Genomic DNA, 17,920 nt, shown 5'->3' on the forward strand with positions numbered 1-17,920 from the left:
AGGAAATGATAGGTCTCAAAGAAGGCTCCCCCAAGTAATATTTTATATAATAATAATAATAATAATAATAATAATAATAATAATAATATCATATGCTTTTTCCTCTACCAGCAGGACTGGGACAATATCTTAATTAAGATGTGGATAGAGCAAAAGAATGTTAGGTATATGTCAATACAAGACCTAACTAGAGATGGTTCCACTTCCGAAAGGACTTCAGAGGTACTCGACAGCCGTTCACTGCGTTGAAGCATCTACAAAAATCAAAAAGAAAATTCTTGTCATGCGGATACCTAAACTCTGTCCATGAAGAACCCAACTTAAAACTAAGTGATGACTAGTATTAGATTGCGATACGGGGATATATATCGTATGATACGAGGAGAAGAAAATACAAATAAGTAATGAGGTCCCCCCCCCCCAAAAAAAAAAGATACTGCAAGCGATTTGGAAAATGAAAAGAAGTTTATATACTAGTTTCCTCACCTTTTTTTTGATATAAAAGAGTTCTCCAAAATAAACATACAACGTAGGCAATTTCGTTTATTGCAGCGCAGAAACCTTTTTGTACGAATTTTGCATAATAGCAGTGTCCAATTTTGGTAAAATCCAATTATCAGTTGCAGTACCTAAAAGAAACACGTTTGTTGGTGGTGTGGTTGGTATGTGGTGTGCCGTACCTTAAAAGGACAAACGGCCGGCCGGCTCTGATCCAGTAGACACCTCACCCTGATAAGAACTCGAGACTGTCACAGCGTTTCTTCCTGGGAAGGCTTTATCTGGTGCCACCATCTGCCAATGCTCTTTTAACAGCTAGCCTGTCTGGCTATCACCTGCCTTTGTCTCCCTCCCTCTCAAAAATACTCCCTCCGTTCCAAATTTTAGGTCGTTTTGTTATTTCTAGGTTCGTAATTTTTGCTCTGCATATAGATATACATTATGTCTAGATACATAGCAAAAACTATGTATCTAGAAAAGTCAAAATGACCTATAATTTGGAACGGAGGTAGTATTAAATAAAATTCTGCTTCTGAGTGCAACATGATTTTCTTGTAAAAAACATCAGCTTTAGGTGGTTTGCAGGTATTAGAAAAAAAAAACCAAGTTGGAGTTGCTAATGAAAGCCTCAAGTTTCATGGAAAGAAAGAACAAAGAATACTCGCCATCGCCATCCGATCCACTCTACATACAAGAGGCGGCCGTACAAGTACAATGGTCAGAGAGGAGCATAACATTGTCAATGGCTGGCATCAAAATATACGTCATATTCAAAGAGGAGCGGACCGAATATGGTTGTGACGATGAGACCGGATTTCATTTTTAAAAAAGTGAGGCTTCTTTCATTCACTCTTTCTTTCTTTCCCCCCAGAAGCAGTAGTTAACTTTGCGTTGGTGTGCCGTACCTGAAGAGGACGGCACGGCATGTCCCCAACCAAACACTTTCACCGTACCGTCCCTTGAACCAAACACCGGCTGTCCCAGGTATCCCTCCATTTTCACCAGTCCTTTTCAGACAGAGTTCGTTATACATTCATAGCCTTCCCTTTATAAAGTTGGTTCGTTATGCATTCATAGCCTCCTCGCCTCCCAGATCAGACATCCAATCAGCATCTTATCATTCCGGATAATTCAACTCTCTACTGTGCTCTACTAGCTTCTGTCTGACAGGTAATCAAATGAAGGGGGAAAAAAAACAACCAACTACATGACAGCATAACATGGAGCGAGTAACGAAATCTCTTCTCCTTTCCAACAAACAACGACTGTTCCACTCCAACAAGGATTGCATTTACATTACACCACCGATATATGATGCTGATCGTTCATGCATCAAACAAACTTGACCAACCTCCTCACATCCATCACACCACCGTACGCAAAACACATCCCCAGGCACCTTCTTCCACACACAAACACATGCTCTCCCCCTCCCCAGTCCCTACCCATACATGCCAAAAGTCCAATGCACACTATCAAGTCCCAACTTCGACTCACATCATACACCTTAGATGAAACCAGTTGGAAACAGCCATCAGCAATTCAGCACATGATGGTGATCATAATGACAACAAGATGCAAACAAGTTATAGCTCAAACACCATGTAGCAGTGATGAATACAGGAACAATTACAACTGCATGAGGATTAACACCACAAAAGTAAAACTATATCACACAACTGAACTATGGGAGCTTCGTGGGCAGAGACAGAGAAGCTTTTTCAGAGAGCATAGCTGATGCTTCATGTTTCTTAGCTTCTTGTTCCTCGGTAGCATAAATCAGTCCTAGCAATTTGTAGATTAATGTCACTTTGTGACAGCCTATGCTACTAGCCTATGTTTCTATGTGATTCCTATCCAAGGTACTAATATGAAGGGCAGTGCTCCTCCAATTTCCCATAAAAATAATATGGTATGGATATCTTCAGAGTTTTTTTTTAATTATTATACCAAAAGCAGTCAGTCACAAGACCATACGTGGCACATTACCAAAATTGGAGTGCGACTTGGAGCTACTAATGAGCCATTTCAACTCATTACAAATCTGAATGACATACTAAAAATAAGTTTGGCAGAATCCCTCAACATGGTATACATACCTTGATAAGACCAAAAACACTTTGGTCCTATTGCATTCCTGCGTATCTATACCTCAGCAGCAGGTTCCGGTTCTCCTACAAAATAATATGAATAAAAGATAAGGAAATCGAATTCGGAAAGCAATTCAAGAATAGAGTGAAAGAACATACATCAATAACTGATGAGCAGATGTCCATTATTCACTCAGGCATAACAGAGGAAGGGGCCGTAAATAGAAATCTGATCAGAAGATAAGGGCATGGATTTTTTTTGATGCAACATAGGATTAACCTTTTCAGAGAAAGTTATTCTAATATCAATGCAAGAGGAGCAAGTGCTTCTGGTAGTTTGGTAATTTGACTCCTGACAGTTAGGACCTAAGAAGCACCAGCTTATGGGCTAATTTTCACAGGGTCCCGAACGTAAACAGTGCTCCGCAGATGTAACAAACTAGTCAAATAGCTACAAACAAGAGTCTGAAACCAGATAAAAAGGCCATTATCACTTCCTCCATCTCTCTTCCTCCAATTCACCATCTAACGCATTTGCTTGTCATGAAGAAGAAAAGCTACAAGCCTGAAACCTCACAAGAGTTATTTTACCACAATCTCACCAAACATTTTTATCACTGCGGCCCAGTATATGCCATCTTCCTGTTTTCCAACATTGGAAGTCCCCCTAGGATGGTACAGACCTATCTGATGACCTCTATGCCACAGCTGGACTGACTTGCGACTGCATTTTTGTTCATTCGTGTTGGGCATGCTAGAATTGAGATTCTTGTTTCCTTTCCGTTTCCCTTTTTTTAGTTAGTTGTTGGTGCTTCTTGCCATATACAATCAATAATACAGCAATTACAAGCTCCTGATGCCCATCTGATATGATGACTTTGTAAATTGCCAAGATTCTAAGAAAAGAAAAATGCAAGGGTTACCTAATAGACTGTTACCGGATAGTTCCTTAGCATGTTACCGGATAGTTCGGTACCAATGCATGCAACTGGTTTGGAACAAGGAGTCCATTGGATAGTTTAGGTCACCTTGAATGCTGAGTGGAAGGCAGCACTGGTTTGTGTTAAATGGAAGCAACTGTAAATATGGATTATAGTCCCAATCCAATAGTTGCGGTTATTTCAAAACACAGACCAAAGCAACACGTGAACGTTTCCAGCATCGACTACAAATCCACAATGCAAGAAGGCAAGAGCCCTTCTTCCATTAACTACTACAGTACAACTTCTCACTCTATGCAACCGCACACAATTCTACTGCTAGACATTTTGAACAATAACCCAATTACACGCTACTGCAGCTCTGCATGGAAATCAATCAATGAGCGGTGAGAACATAGAGAGAAACTGCAGGATTTGATAGACAGACCTGCTCGAGAACACGGAGGTTGCTCTCCTCCACCTCCCTGGCGAGCTTCTCCAACTTCCTGAGCATCCCAGCATACATGTCATCCATCTCCGCCGCCTGCCCTGCTGCAGAGCCCAGGACCCCTTGCAGCCTCCCGATCCCAAACCCGTCCACCATTTCATCCACCGCCTTCTGCTCACCATTGGTGTGAGTGTGACGTTGACCTGTGGGCTCTGGCGACGAAGGCTGAGGAATCGGCAGGCAGGGCATTGGAGATTCTGGGTAGAAGGCGTGGTACTGGTCCCTGAAGCCGGGGCCGACGTTGACGACGCTGATGGAGGCCGGGACGAGGCGGGATCCGAGGAGGAGGAAGGCGCGGTAGTCGTAGGAGTGGGTGGAGAAGTTGGGGGAGGCGGAGGGGGAGACGAGGATGAAGAGGAGGGGATGGGCGGTGGTGCGGCCTTCTATAGTCTTTGAGAGGGAGTTGGCGAGGGCGAGCTCGCGCATGGAGGGGCGGAGCGCGGTTCGGCGGCGGGAGGAGAAGAAGCCAACGGCGGAGGAGGGATCCGAGGAGGGGGCCTGGAAGCGGCCGAGGGGATCGGAGAGGGAGGAGGGGTGGGAGAGGGAGCAGTGGCCTGAGACGGAGATGGAGAGCGCGGGGGCGGGCGGTAGGTCGTCGTAGTCGGAGAGGGAGGCCGGCGGCGCGGGGAGGTGGGAGGCGCGGCCGAAGAGGAGGCCGTCGCAGTCGGCGGCGGCGGCGGCGCAGCGGTGGAGGAGCGCGGCGAGGGCGGCGCCGGAGATGGAGAGGTTTGGCACCGGGGCCGGGGTGGCGCCGTCGCCGAGGGCCATCCGTGGACTGGGCTGCATCAAGGGTATGTTCACCTTTGGTTTCGCTTTAAATTGTCGTATAATACTAATGGCTGGACATTAGAGGTCAGAATAGTTATTTTTCTTTTATTATCTAAAAAATCATGTTTGGAAGTTGTATATTATATATCCTTACATTACATATACTCTATAAGAAATAGTGTCCATATCCTTAATTTATTCATTAGCAAAGATACTTGTCATGCATGTATAAAATTCAAAAGATTTGCTATATATGCTGACGCTAAGATGTTATTTAAGCACCATGGCCTCACTCGTTGCTGACAAATATAATTGTGTTGAGATATGGAATCGATAGTCCGAGTCTTAGATTCAAATCATCCATCCAGACCACACAAAACAACTCAACGTTTTACACTTGATCAGCTGGAGGAAGAGACTTCTTTAACAGTTTCCTGCTCACTTGATTGTCAGAAGCTACGTCAATTCATTCACCATCATGTCAGTATTGTTCTACATGCACAGTCATCAGAGAACAATGGCGGAGCAGTAGCATCTCCTGCCAATTGACTTCAGACCAGTTGTCACCCACCCACAACCTTCCTTGTACCGCTCCACCTGACCACAATTGTAACAAAGGCTTTACTGTTAGTCACGCCACAATTGTACAGGAAAAACCAAATGCAACAACAAAAGACAAATGGACATGCTAAGAAATTTGTCTCCAGGTGTAGGTACCTACCACATCCAAGATTGTATCTGCTTCAGCTTTCACCCCGCCGAATGTGAATATCGACCCACCAAGCACAGCTGAAGAATGGTATCCTCTGGTGTAGTTCATGGGTTCAACCATCACCCATGAAGGCATCCTTGGCTCGTACACCTCGACGGTAGCTACCATTGCTTTAGCCCCAGTATCATAACCACCAATTGAGAATCTGGAAGAAAATACATAGACCAAATTACATCAACAAAAGATAAAATACACACTGATGACACCTACCTTTAATTTGCTGGGAACAAACGTTTTCAGTTCGTTGTTTTAACATATTGCAAAGAAAGGGCTACAAACTTACATCTTCTCGTTAAGCACTGCAAGTGTATGACAGCCCCTTCCTGCACTCATCATTGGGAGCATTTTCCAGTTAGGCTCCCGAGGATCAAGCCTCTCTGCAGAGCTGGCAACACACATCACAAAGTCAGCAGAAACGTTTTCTTGCATCCTTCTCACTTGAAAGAGATAATGATTTCGCTACCATGGTAGCAATAGAGAATAGGCTAATGCATATTTTGTGAAATGATTCACTTCATTCGTATTTACACTAAGCCATAAGCCAACACATGAGCTGCGTTTCTACCAGATCAAAACTGAACCAATCAGGTGTTAAGTACAGGCAGGAAAAGGACAGCACCTCAGATACTGAACACCGTTGAAGCCACCAACTGCATAAATCGCACCATTAAGTGCTACACCAGCTAGAGCAAAACGCTGAAAAACAAAGTGACAAAAGTCATTCAAACCAAAGAATTCATCATATTATGCAGTTGGTGTAAAGATATATGTGAAAGAAGCAAATATTTTTTCCAAAAAAAAGACAGTACAGGAAATTGAAATGGAATCAGGACTTGTTTTGCATCACTGTAGAATTACACACTTTTTCCATGAGTAGATGTTTATTATCTCCCCTATTTGTTTATGTCTTAGGCAAATTTATGCACATTCCACTAAATGCTTCAGTAGTGTACTAATGTATGAGGAATAAAAACTTTCTATGTTTAGACCAAATGAACGCTGGAAGGTGATATTGGTACCTTTTCCAGCATAGGTTGATTCTTTATCCACTTTCCATGAGTAGGATCAAATATTTCAACGTCAGAGAAACATCGACTTCCATCTCCACCACCGAATGCATAGATCCTCCCATTAACACTAACCCCAGCAAGGCTCCCCTTCTCACGAGTCAATGATGGGCACGTGATCCAGTCATCACGGCTTCGGTCATAACAGTCAACTTCATGCAAAAGATAAATGCAGAATCAGGACAGAAATTGCAATCGGACAGCTCAAGATCGAATTAAACATAGAAACCAATAACTAACCTGTATCAAACCAGCAAGAACCATCACCACCACCAAGAACAAATATCTTGCCATTTAATGCAACAGTAGAGGCATATGACTTCCCAACAGCCATTGGTTTGAGAGGTGTTAGTATGTCCAGTGAAGGGGAAAAGGAGTCTAGTGATGGCAAAAATGAGAAGCCATCAAAACCACCAACTAGATAAATAACATCTTCTGAGCCCAAACATTGTTCAACAAACTGGTTAAGTGAATCATCCAGGGTTAAAGGGTCTATTTTTGAATTCAGTGTCCTCACTGTGCCCTTTAGTTCCACAATTCTTTTCAGTAACCTCTCATTCACCCCTTGTAAGTGTTGGACTTCTTTGTTGGACCAAGCCTACATTTTGAATATAACTTAGATACGACCACCAAGAAAGATCAATTTTCTTGGACTTCAATGCTTTAGTCAATAACATATGATATTCCTCACCAGAATGAACAAACTTAATTTAAAGTATAATCATCAGGTTAAAAACAAGATAGATGCAAGACCAATTTATAACTGTCATGCCTTTGTTTACAAGAGCCTGCTCCTAACTACGTAATAATTATCTTAACAAACCAACTAACTGATCTAATATCTCTCCAATTCTCTTGACGTGAAGGATAGATGAGCTAGCCCTATGGCCACCATAAGGCCATAACAGAAGCATAATGGAAAAAAAATCATTTCATTTGGTCCTGCCTTACTTCTTTGATTTCTAGTAAGCAAGTAGGTGTGATGCCACTTGCTTTATTATCTTGGTTCCTACTTTTAGTGCCTTTTCATGCTAAAGAATATCAAGACATCTCTTATGAAGTGCAATTGCTGGTCCATATTGTGCATATAACAATTTATAAAATTAAGATTCCATGGTTCAGTATAACAAACGTAAGGCATTTCGATAGGTTATAGAATATCAGAAGAGACCTGCTTCTTCTCCATCATCTCTATGCGCCCAGATAACTCTTTAACTACATCTATCAGCTGCACAAATAAAATTAGTGTGAGAAATTTGGAAATGTGGAGAAGAATTAAGCATGTTAGCAAGACTAAATGAAGTAACACACAAAACAAGGATGATAATTGTCTCTAAAAAAACAAGGATGATAACATGGGATGCAGCTATCAGCAGAGTTCAGAGTTCTAACCTTGGCTTCTGCACATGATTCAGAGCCTAATAATTGCACCAGCAAATTAGAATGCCCCAGGGAGTGCTGATTAACTTCAGCATCTAAGGTTTCTGGAAAATTAGAGTGTCCATCCAGAATTGCGCATTTGTCCTCTTGGGCATACTTACAGCTATATGCATCCTTGTCTTCAGTCTCAGTAGCATTGGCATACAGATAAGGATTCCACTGCTGCGCAGGCAAAGCTGCATGCCCTTCTAACACCCGGTTGAAGCTAAGCACTTTTCCCTGCTTATCAGAATGTTGTTGCTGTTTCATTTCAACCGCCTGATCTGATAGTTCATACTCCTCCCTCTCTGGTGGTTTGTCCCCACAATCCAGATCATCAAAACCATTAGAAGATTCATCACCTGAGCTTGCATGTTCCGCATCCACATCTCCTTTCCCAACTTCCTCAAATTTATTCTTCTTTACCATATCTGCATATGACTTCACAACCCTTTCTGATTTGACCTTCCCCTCATGCTTTGGTGCCCATACAGGTGATGATACTAGTTCTCTCACATGCTCATCAGCCGGTGCTGCAACAGGGGGCATCCAGAAATTGTTGGGAGGAGGAGATGGAGTAAACATATCCATCAAAACACGTGTTTGAGCATGATCCAATTCAAACTGGAAATAATGAAGCTTCTGGCCAGGGACACTGGGAGTGTTCTGATAGTAGTTGGCTACAATAGCATTTCTGAACTGATTCTCTGCTAGAGGGAAACACCACACTCTTACCCGCATTGCAACCTAAACAAACAAAAGGGCATTGGCATGCACATAGAGGTCATTTCATCGAGAGTCAGTAAGAAAATGGCATTCAAAGATACATAAACAAGGGATTGTACCTGGGCAGGATAGCTTGTCTTTCCGTGGCCATCATTTGACCATGCATTTGATTCAGGACAGAACTTACCATTGCCTGCAGCTTCATAGATACCATACAATTTGCGATCATCATAATTGAATAGGAAGAGGGGTAGTCCTTCCTTAATGTTTCGTACATAGGAGATATGTGCTCTTGGCAAGCCTGAAAGACAACACGAAGTGGTTACTAAGTGGGTGGATTACCTAACAAGTTGCTATTCTTTGGGAGGCATGGCATATCTTCCCCCTCACAGGAAAAGAAAACAGATGCATTAAAGCCAAAGGAGTAGCTCAGCTTTGTAAATACATAACTTAGAAAAGAGTCGTGATTAGAAGAAATCAAGAGCATACCGAAAAGTTGCCGTGAGTGACACTCTGCAATTGTATTGTTTGTGCAACCAAATATCACAGCTCCAACATCTTGTGCTTGGAGGTGTCTTTCGGAAATGGACAGGTTTGTTGGCCTGGTGCTTTTCACAACCTGGCTCCACGAGGATTTGCTCTTCACCATTGTAACTGATGCTAGCAAGATGAGAAACAAAAGGATCATATAAATAGAGTGCACTCTTCTCTGTATCTTCGGTGTTTGCATGCTTGATGCATGAGGCAAGAAAAGGTAATATTATTTGGGAACTACCGGAAACTGTAATTTTTTAAAGATGATGAAAGGACAGAGCAAAGTAGAGTACTAGAGTTACAATTACTACAGTTTGGTGTTATCAAATCAATGGCTAAGCTTGTTGTCCACTAAAGTTGAAGTAGATTCTCACTTGCTGCACAGTATATTTGCAGACTTATTTCTGATTGACAACAAAACAAGAAGGCAACAGAATTAGGTACATCAGCATACCAACGCATGTGTGTGTGTTTTAACAAAAGCGTAGCAAAGTGAGCTAGCCCTTTTCTTAGATGATTTTTCATATCAAGATCATCACATCCTCTCAGCCAACTTTGCACCATTTAGTTATAATAATGTCGACTGAAGCTTAACCATGTGAAATATGGACATTACATGGTCAGGGCCTCGGGGCAGTAATAAACTTGCACATGGAGATAAAGCAAGAAACAGAGGTGGAGTCAAGAAAGAGATACGGTTGCATTTGTTGGAGATGGATTGGAGTACCAAAATCAGTTGAATCAATGCCTGAGTACTAGACGGGATCAGTACAATTTCCCAGTCCTCCCACAAGATAAGTTTTTTTTTCTTGTGGGGCTGCAGGGTAAAATTACTGCAGGAACCAAATGAGCTGTACATGAATAATGCACTAATAATAATTGAGCAAAGATGAGGCATGCGAAATGGCTGACGGGTACATACATGATGCATTGCATAATCGGAGAGTATAAGGAGCGAAATCCCACCCCGAATGATGAGCGCACGCACAGGGAGCAACAATCATCAGTAACAAAGGCCGGCGGGGCATGATCGATCGATACCGCTACAGTAAGAGAAGAGCAGCCCACCCAAATTGTGGGGTTTTGTGGTCGGTGGAGCAACAGCAAGGGTGTGGGGGGAATGCGGTTGGGGGTAGTGGTACCTACCTTGAAATCGCTCTGCTTTGCTGTGGTTGCTTGCTCCAAGCAGGAAGAGGGGGCGATCGCCAACTGCACTGAAATCCTCCGCTTGCTTTGTCGTGGTGATTGGTGAACAAGGGAATGAGGATTCCAAGCAAGCAAGGGTGATGGGAGAGAGGGGTGGGTGGGTAGAAAAAGCGATGCCGCTTTTACTGCTCCATGTCAGGAGAGAAACAACAAGGCCTGGCCCACCCGATAAACTGCAATTAAGAGTAAGGAGGGAGAAGCCAGTGCTCCAGGGTGCTGGGGCACGGCCACCCTGGAGCACGGCCCCCTGGCACAACACGGGAGCCGCGGGTTCATCGGCGCTGGCGCTGGTGGCGTGTGGGATTGGGAGCCCTTGGCGAAAGCCAAGCCCGGCTCACCGTGCTGAAGATGACGGCACCGTTCACCTTCCTGAAGGCGTCGTCGTGCTCCTCCCCTTCCTACACCTTGGGAGCCTCCGGGTGAAAACCTTGCTCCGGTGCTACCGGACGGGCGGCGACGGCATCGCTAATGTCGTGCCCTACCTGTGGCGTCGTCTACGGAGGTCCCTTTTGCCAGCAGTGTACCCATCCCTGCTCCGTGGCTTCTCCCTCCTTACTCTTCGTGGATGAGACTGGCGTTGGATGTTGGCTGTTGTTAATGGAAGACTGACAGGCAGGCATGGCACTGGGTCGATCCGCTTCAGGCAAATTGAAGGAGGAAAATGGTGAGTAGATGACCTGGGTTGGTCGGCATGCATTTGGAGTTTTCGGAAATTGGCGGGGTGTGGGCCCTGGTACAGGTCTTGATCGTCGAAGGTGGAGGCTTGCTCTGCGGCGCCGGGGCCACCAGCGGCGACGGCGGCGAGGATAGAGGCGGAGCGGAGGTGAATGATGAGGTCCATGTGGTCTGCGTCGAAGAAGTCCGATCCGGGTGGGTCACAGACGAGGATAGTGGTGGGGTGGTACGTACTCGCGGGCGGCGGCGGCGACGCCTTTTTCTATCGAAACCCAACCAACTCTTCTTTCCCCTTGTCGGCTTCTCTCCGTCGTCCCCCCATTGGCGGGGCGGGAGCTCATACATGCCATTGCTGCTTCCTTTCTTCGAAAGAGGTATACTTAGCTCATACAGAGATTAGGATTCTCTTTGCTAGTTTTCGCTCCAGGCACTCACATATGTTGGTGTTTCTTGCTTTGTTCAGGTCTCCTCTGATAAGGTGCATTATTGTGACAATTCTATAGTTGTGGAAATTCAGAGCGAGCTTGTGATGGATCAAGAATGAGTATCGTACAAAGCAGCTAGAGATACAGCTAGGTGAAATTGATACGAGAGTTTGCTGAAGTAAGCTATATATAACATTCTTTAGAAAAACCTTCCATCACAAATGGATATATAGGGATACAAGTGATGATCTTATCTTTTTCTTTAGCTCTTGGACATGGATTAGGAATGATCAAAAGAGCAGAGCAGCAGAAACCACCAGCATGGCTGCGACAATTCCAAGAGCTGCATATAGTATCGTCTTGTTGATGCGCCTGCGTGGGCGAGAGTGAACTTGCTGCGCGGCTAGCTGTTGGGTAGTCTCGACTCGAGAGACAGGGCGGAGTAGCTGAGCGCCGCAGCTTCTCCTCCATTAAGCTTCAAGCTCCAACCCAGGATGTAATGTTCGCCATTCGCTACTGTGACATTGAGCATGGCTTGGTTGCTGTCATAGTCCACCCACTGCACACACCTGCATCGGCTGTCCACTGTTGAGGCTCAAGCTGTGGAATGCGCTGTCAGAGGTATAGTAACCTGCGCATTCCACAATCCGTATGTGGTTGTCGTTAGGAGTAGCCCGGCATCAAGCTCGATGGCGAGGAGATCATTTGTCATGATATCGGGATTTTTAAGGTCAACAAGATACTGGGCAAGCACGAGTGCACGACACCAGGCAGATTCCTGTTGTAAGTGTGAGGCCCAGTGATGGAGAAAACAAATGTTGTGGAGAAGGAATGGCAGCAGCCCGTCTGATGATTCTGCGGCTGAGCCCAGAGGGTATGGGTAGAAAGCGTCACCTGTATCCAGTAACAAGTTGCCTGCGTCCAGTTCCAACTGATGTGTGGGACGCCCGCTGGTTAGCCTCAAGAAGCCGTGGACGACTGAAGCTTGGCCATCCATGCTCAGGCTGCTGCTGCTTCTGCTTTCACCACCACCAGCAGAGAAACCATCGTAGATGAACTGATCGCTGCGATGAACAGCCCCGGCCGAGACGACAGACAGAAGGAGGACGAAGATGAGGATACGCTTGCTGTGTATGTCTTGTATTCTATACTTGTATAGGAGGGGATAGTTAAGTGGTAGAAAACCCTTTGCTACATGTATTGGTTGTTTTGGGGTGAATGAGAACGTCTTAATTAGTTAATATTACTCCTGTTGTGATGTTTATGACAAGCTAATTACTTCGTGTATTTAAAACGGGAGGAGTAGCATTCAAAAAGTTGTTTGCCTAATAATCAAATATAGACGACCAGACTGCTAGCAATTGGGAGCTCTAAGTGTCCTGAGTAATCATCGAAAAGAATGAAATTTGACAAAAACTTACAACATTCTGAAAATGGCCGGCTTATGCTCGTTGAACACAACTATTCTTTAAACCTCATTGTGCTACACGCATCTAAGATAGATCATATTACTATAGGTATAGAATATTATAATCTCAAATGAAAAATGCTCTGGTTCAAAATGCACATTATGGAGTGGACAATATTACAGGATTTGATACAAACGCCAAAGGGATTAATTGAAACTCTGCCATAGAGCAGCACATCAGATGAGCAGCAAAAGCAGCTCTATAAAGCAACCAACACCAAGCAAGAGCACGATCTTGTCGTAACTATCACGAAGTAGCACAAGAATTTCAATCACCTTCCTCTGGAAAGATCGGTTATAGCCGTCGTTGGACATGACATGGCATGCTGCTCGTGCATTTCATTATCATCCTGGCTCACATCAAAGTTGCTCATCAGCAAAGTATCAGGTTGCAAGTCTGTTGGGAGCGTTGCATCCCTGTCAAGGTACTGCATCACAAGGCGCATGCGAGGCCTGGCGTTCGGCGATGGGTGAGAACACAGTAGGCCAAGCTTCAGTACCACCTCTATCTCCTCCTCCACATAGTCATCCAGTCTCGGGTCGATGGCGTCAGTAATGGAGCCACGTCGCCATGCCGCAAGCACCCAGTCTGCCAGCGCAAGAGGCTCTCCATCAGCGCTGTTCACCCAGATCGGCCGCCTTGCACAGGCCACCTCCATCATCAACACGCCCAAGGCAAAGATGTCGGTCGCTTTGGTTGCCTTGCCAAGCCGAGCCAGCTCGGGGGCGATGTAACCCCACGTTCCTGCCACACGTGTTGTGTGAGCGTCAGCTCCATGAGCATGGAACCTTGCGAGGCCGAAATCACCCAGCCTTGCATTCATCTCCCCGTCAAGGAGGACGTTGCTGGTCTTGATGTCCCGGTGGATGACGACCTGCTCCCAGTCCTCGTGTAGGTAGAAAAGACCGGATGCAATGCCTTTGATGATGCGGAACCTTTGAGCCCAGCATAGATTGCGATCTTGGGTGTGTAAGTGGCAATCAAGGCTTCCATTGGGCATATAGTCATACACCAAAAGGAGTTGTTGCTTGTGCCGACAATAACCAAGCAGTTGGACAAGATTGCGGTGGCGGAGATGACCAAGGATGACGATCTCGGCCATGAACTCCTTCATCCCCTGCTTCGACTCTGGCGACACCCGCTTAATAGCAACTGTCCGATTTGAATGGGGAAGTAGTCCCTTGAAGACACTCCCAAAACCTCCTTTACCAAGGAGCATCTTGTCCTTGAATCCACTTGTGGCAATCAGTAGATCTTTGTAGGTGAAGGATGGAAGTCCGTACTCCCTCTGCCACTCCAGTTCATTTCTTCTTGCATCTAATCGCCTCTTCATATAGAGCTTGAAAAGAGTGGCAGAAACAGCTATGGCGATACCAACAGTTGGCAAAAGAGCTGCACATAATATTATTGTCTTGATCTTGTTGGTGTGTGTGTGTGGCTGATATTGAAGCTGCGCTGCAAGTTCTTGGATAGTCTTGATGGATAAGGCGGGGTAGTTGAGTGCTGCAGGTTCTCCGTTGAGCTTGAAGCTCCAACCCAGAATGTAATGTCTGCTGGGAATTGGGCCAGTCGCTGAGGAAAATCCAGCATAAACTTCCGTTCCTGGCAAAACGGTTGACAGATTACATGCGACTGATAGCAGCGGCCGGCTGGGTTTGGAGAGGCAGCAAGGGGCCATTGTGACATTTATCATGGCTTGGTTGCTGTCGTAGTCCACCCACAACTGCATGGGCTGTCCACTGATGAGGCTCAACTTATGAAACGCATGAGTAGGGGTATAGTAACCTGCCGTTGCCGACCCAACTGAAATCAGGCCGTTTATGTCAACCCCTATGTGGTTGCTGTCAATGTCTTGTAACTCATCGTTCTGTATGGTATCAAGCTCGATAGCAACGATATGATTTGCTGCGTTACCGTTATTCCAGGGATTGAGAAGGCCAAGATACTGGGCAGGAGAGGCGTTAAAGAAATCTTTATTGGAACAAAGCACAAATGCAAGACCATCGGTGCTAATGTCAATGTAAGGCCCCATAATGGAGAAAAGAAATGTTGTAGAGAAGGATGCCAGGGAGGAGCCATTTGAGACATCTGTGAAATGGAGAGGGTAAGGGTAGAAAGCGTGACCTTTTGAGTGCGCGAGTCGGCCGCTGGTTAGCATCAAGAGGCCGTCGGCGACTGAAGCGTCACCGTCCATGGTAAGGTAGTCGTAACCGGAGAAACCATCGACGATGAACTCGCCGCCGTCAGCTAAGGCGGCGTCAGTGGCCCAGCACACAGACAGCAGGAGAAGCACGAGGATGAGATACTGCAAGTGCAGAAAGCAAGGATGATGAAGCATGTTTAAGCTAGACGAGGCAAAGCTTCTCGGCAATATGGGTCGATCGAGTGCCATCTATCATTCAATTCCTTATCCTCCAGCCAAGCCAAATAATTGGGTCCACTCAATTCAATGTAGAGGAAGCCCGAGTCGTCGTCAAAGCTTTAAAGTAACTTTACTACTTGACCGCTCCTGTTGCCAAACTTTGCTGGTCATCCGTTGAACGCCCGGACAAACCTCACTTTCTCCGGAAACGGACGCCAATCGCATGACTGGCAAACTCCGGTCAACCAGCAACAATCCAAAAGGGGATCCAGGACACCGGCCCGCCTACTAGTAGTATTAAATATAGACTAATTACAAAACTAATTACACAGATGAAAGCTAATTCACGAGACAGATCTATGAAATCTGATTAATCCATGATTTGACAGCGTGATGCTATAGTAAATATAAGCTAATCATGTATTAATTAAGCTTTATAGATTCGTCTTCCGAATTAACCTCTAATTCTCTGTATAATTAGTTTTATAATTATGTCATGTTTCCGAAAATTCGATGTGACGATGAGTATCAAACACACGGACAAGTTTCCTCCCAACAGCAGCCATGTTGTAGGTCACGGATTCGGCGTTGCCATTGGCGTGAAGGGCACAGACAACATTAAAGAAGCGCACAGAAGAACGAAGAAAAATTCGCCGATGCCAAACCTCCTGTCGATGATGCTGTCGGCTGTGCTCCTCTCGCGCACGGACCTCCACCGGAACCCGCCCACCGTCGACGTAGCTCACACCGGAGAAGCTCGGGAGGAAACAAAAGATTCCCGGCGAGATCCTCACCAGGAAGTAATCCAACCCTAACCTACCCAGATATACACTATTAGGACAGGATATGTACACCACCCACCGGATCCCCAACTCTCCAAGCTCACCGGCGCCCCCAAAGGCCACCGGCGGTAAGGAAAGCCAGAGAATTCGGCGATGGGAGAGGAAATCGCCTCTCTCTGGACTGTACCAGGGAGACGAGACTTCGGCCCTGTTTGGAGTCGCTTTTCTGGAACTCGCTTATCTGACAAGCAAGCTTATCTGATAAGCCAGCTGCCTGGATAAGCTGCTGTCTGAATAAGCAGGGTGTTTGGCAATCCTGATTATTTTGTGTCGATTGTCTGTCCAGGTTGGTAAATTGACCTGAATGCCCCTAAGGCTGATAATAGCTCATTTTTATTGTGAATCTGAGGAGGAGACAATAATTCTAATGCCTTTGGAGTATGTTAAATAGAAATTACATTACAATAATATGAAATTCATTGATAGATCGGTCTAGTATGGAAACATCCATCATGGATACAACAACGAATCTATGGAAATCTGACATTATACTAATGTAGCAATTGACAATCCAGAACAATACCTAAAAACTATGCACCTATACAAAGCCTTGACATCTCATAACTCCACAAATTTGGCCCTACCCCCAGAGATCAGCACCTTTCAATCAAGTTTCATACAGTAACAATTGGGACTAACAACACTGCGCACAAGTATATTTGTGTTTACCAGATTTAGTTGTACCATTCAGTAACTTGTGTGATAAAGAGATCATCAACGTCACATGTTAAAGATCAAACCACATTTTCCTGCACTCCCAGCTAGGATTGGTATGAAAGGACTTTCAAGGATCATCAGTTTGTATTAAGAAAGAGGAGGCGCACGCAGAGCAGCGGCCGTGTCGCAGGCGGCTCTGGCGTCCGGCGGCGGGGGCAGCGTCCGGCGGTGCCCAGGCCCGCGGCGGGGGACTGGCAGGGGCGGCCGGCGGAGGTAGGGAGGCGGGCCGGCCGACCCCAGGGACGACGCCGGGATCTGCAGGGGGGCGGCGCCGGGATCTGCAGAACAGGCGACGGCGGTTGCGGGAGGCGCGGTGGGGGCCAAGTCCGGCGAAGGTAGGGAGGCGGGCCGGGCGACCCGAGCGGCGGCGGCGGGATCTGGAGCGGCGGCGGTTGCGGGAGGAGCGGCGGCGGTCGCCTGGAGGCGTTGCCCGAGGGTACCGGGGGAAAAAAGCTCCGCTTGCGGGAGAAGCGTCTCCAGACCCGCGTAGGAGATAAGCCTAGTCCTAGTTCAATTTCAGATTTTCCACTAAGCGGCTTACGTGATAAGCGGGGAATAAGCGAGGTGTTTGGGTGGGCTTATCGCTTATTTTCACCAATAAGTGGGAAATAAGCGACTCCAAACAGGGCCTCCGGGAGAGCTCTCAAATGGCAGGGGATCCTTTGATCTGATGGCTTGCTTGCTCCAACGATAGTTGGGCCCTTCCGCCAACGGCCCAATAGAGGCCCAGTAGGCCTATGTACAAGGACCAAAGCAGAGTGAGTTCCAAGTGGACTCTGGGAGCAACTTGACTTCCTCTTCTATTTTTTCCCGAATACGCAGGACAGTTGTGCATCTTTCTATTAATAAGAAAAATAAATCTACATCATGGGTCAATCCAGACGCACGCACACGGTTTTCTTCATCGTTCAGCTTACATTAC

General features: G+C 45.9%; 3 protein-coding genes and 1 long non-coding RNA gene across 8 annotated transcripts; 1 reads left to right on the forward strand and 3 right to left on the reverse strand.

The window, feature by feature from the left end:
• Window positions 1-23: 23 nt before the first annotated feature.
• LOC117863802 (uncharacterized) lies at window positions 24-4,784 on the reverse strand. Of its 4 annotated transcripts, none has more exons than XM_034747655.2 (3): window positions 3,957-4,784; window positions 2,598-2,672; window positions 24-254 (listed from the first exon to the last, which is right to left on the reverse strand). In XM_034747655.2, exons 1-2 carry the CDS (start codon window positions 4,782-4,784, stop codon window positions 2,625-2,627), a joined length of 876 nt encoding a protein of 291 aa, XP_034603546.2. In that variant the 3' UTR covers window positions 24-254; window positions 2,598-2,624. The 4 variants fall into 4 exon arrangements, with proteins under 4 accessions (XP_034603546.2, XP_034603544.2, XP_034603545.2 ...); XM_034747653.2 differs by lacking the exon at window positions 24-254 and adding an exon at window positions 1,729-2,004; XM_034747654.2 differs by lacking the exon at window positions 24-254 and adding an exon at window positions 1,729-2,283.
• On the forward strand, window positions 4,671-12,868 carry LOC117863803 (uncharacterized). Of its 2 annotated transcripts, XR_011898696.1 has the most exons (4): window positions 4,671-4,807; window positions 8,537-11,557; window positions 11,647-11,786; window positions 11,875-12,868. It is a non-coding gene; the product is annotated as an uncharacterized lncRNA (long non-coding RNA). The 2 variants fall into 2 exon arrangements; XR_004642299.2 differs by having other exon boundaries at window positions 11,647-12,868.
• LOC117863796 (uncharacterized) lies at window positions 5,037-10,581 on the reverse strand. The gene is made up of 11 exons (XM_034747645.2): window positions 10,449-10,581; window positions 9,258-9,422; window positions 8,888-9,069; window positions 8,016-8,789; window positions 7,795-7,851; window positions 6,864-7,221; window positions 6,576-6,775; window positions 6,176-6,252; window positions 5,840-5,941; window positions 5,506-5,701; window positions 5,037-5,381 (listed from the first exon to the last, which is right to left on the reverse strand). The coding sequence occupies exons 2-11, from the start codon at window positions 9,415-9,417 to the stop codon at window positions 5,292-5,294; spliced, it is 2,196 nt and encodes a 731-aa protein (XP_034603536.1). The 5' UTR covers window positions 9,418-9,422; window positions 10,449-10,581; the 3' UTR covers window positions 5,037-5,291.
• Window positions 12,869-13,148: 280 nt separating the features above from the next.
• Window positions 13,149-15,506, reverse strand: LOC117863797 (L-type lectin-domain containing receptor kinase SIT2). Its single transcript, XM_034747646.2, has one exon. It carries the CDS (start codon window positions 15,467-15,469, stop codon window positions 13,349-13,351), a length of 2,121 nt encoding a protein of 706 aa, XP_034603537.1. The 5' UTR covers window positions 15,470-15,506; the 3' UTR covers window positions 13,149-13,348.
• Window positions 15,507-17,920: the final 2,414 nt, after the last annotated feature.

The sequence above is a fragment of the Setaria viridis genome, chromosome 7 (genome assembly GCF_005286985.2).
Source record: "Setaria viridis chromosome 7, Setaria_viridis_v4.0, whole genome shotgun sequence".
In the NCBI taxonomy this organism is placed as follows: domain Eukaryota; kingdom Viridiplantae; phylum Streptophyta; class Magnoliopsida; order Poales; family Poaceae; genus Setaria; species Setaria viridis.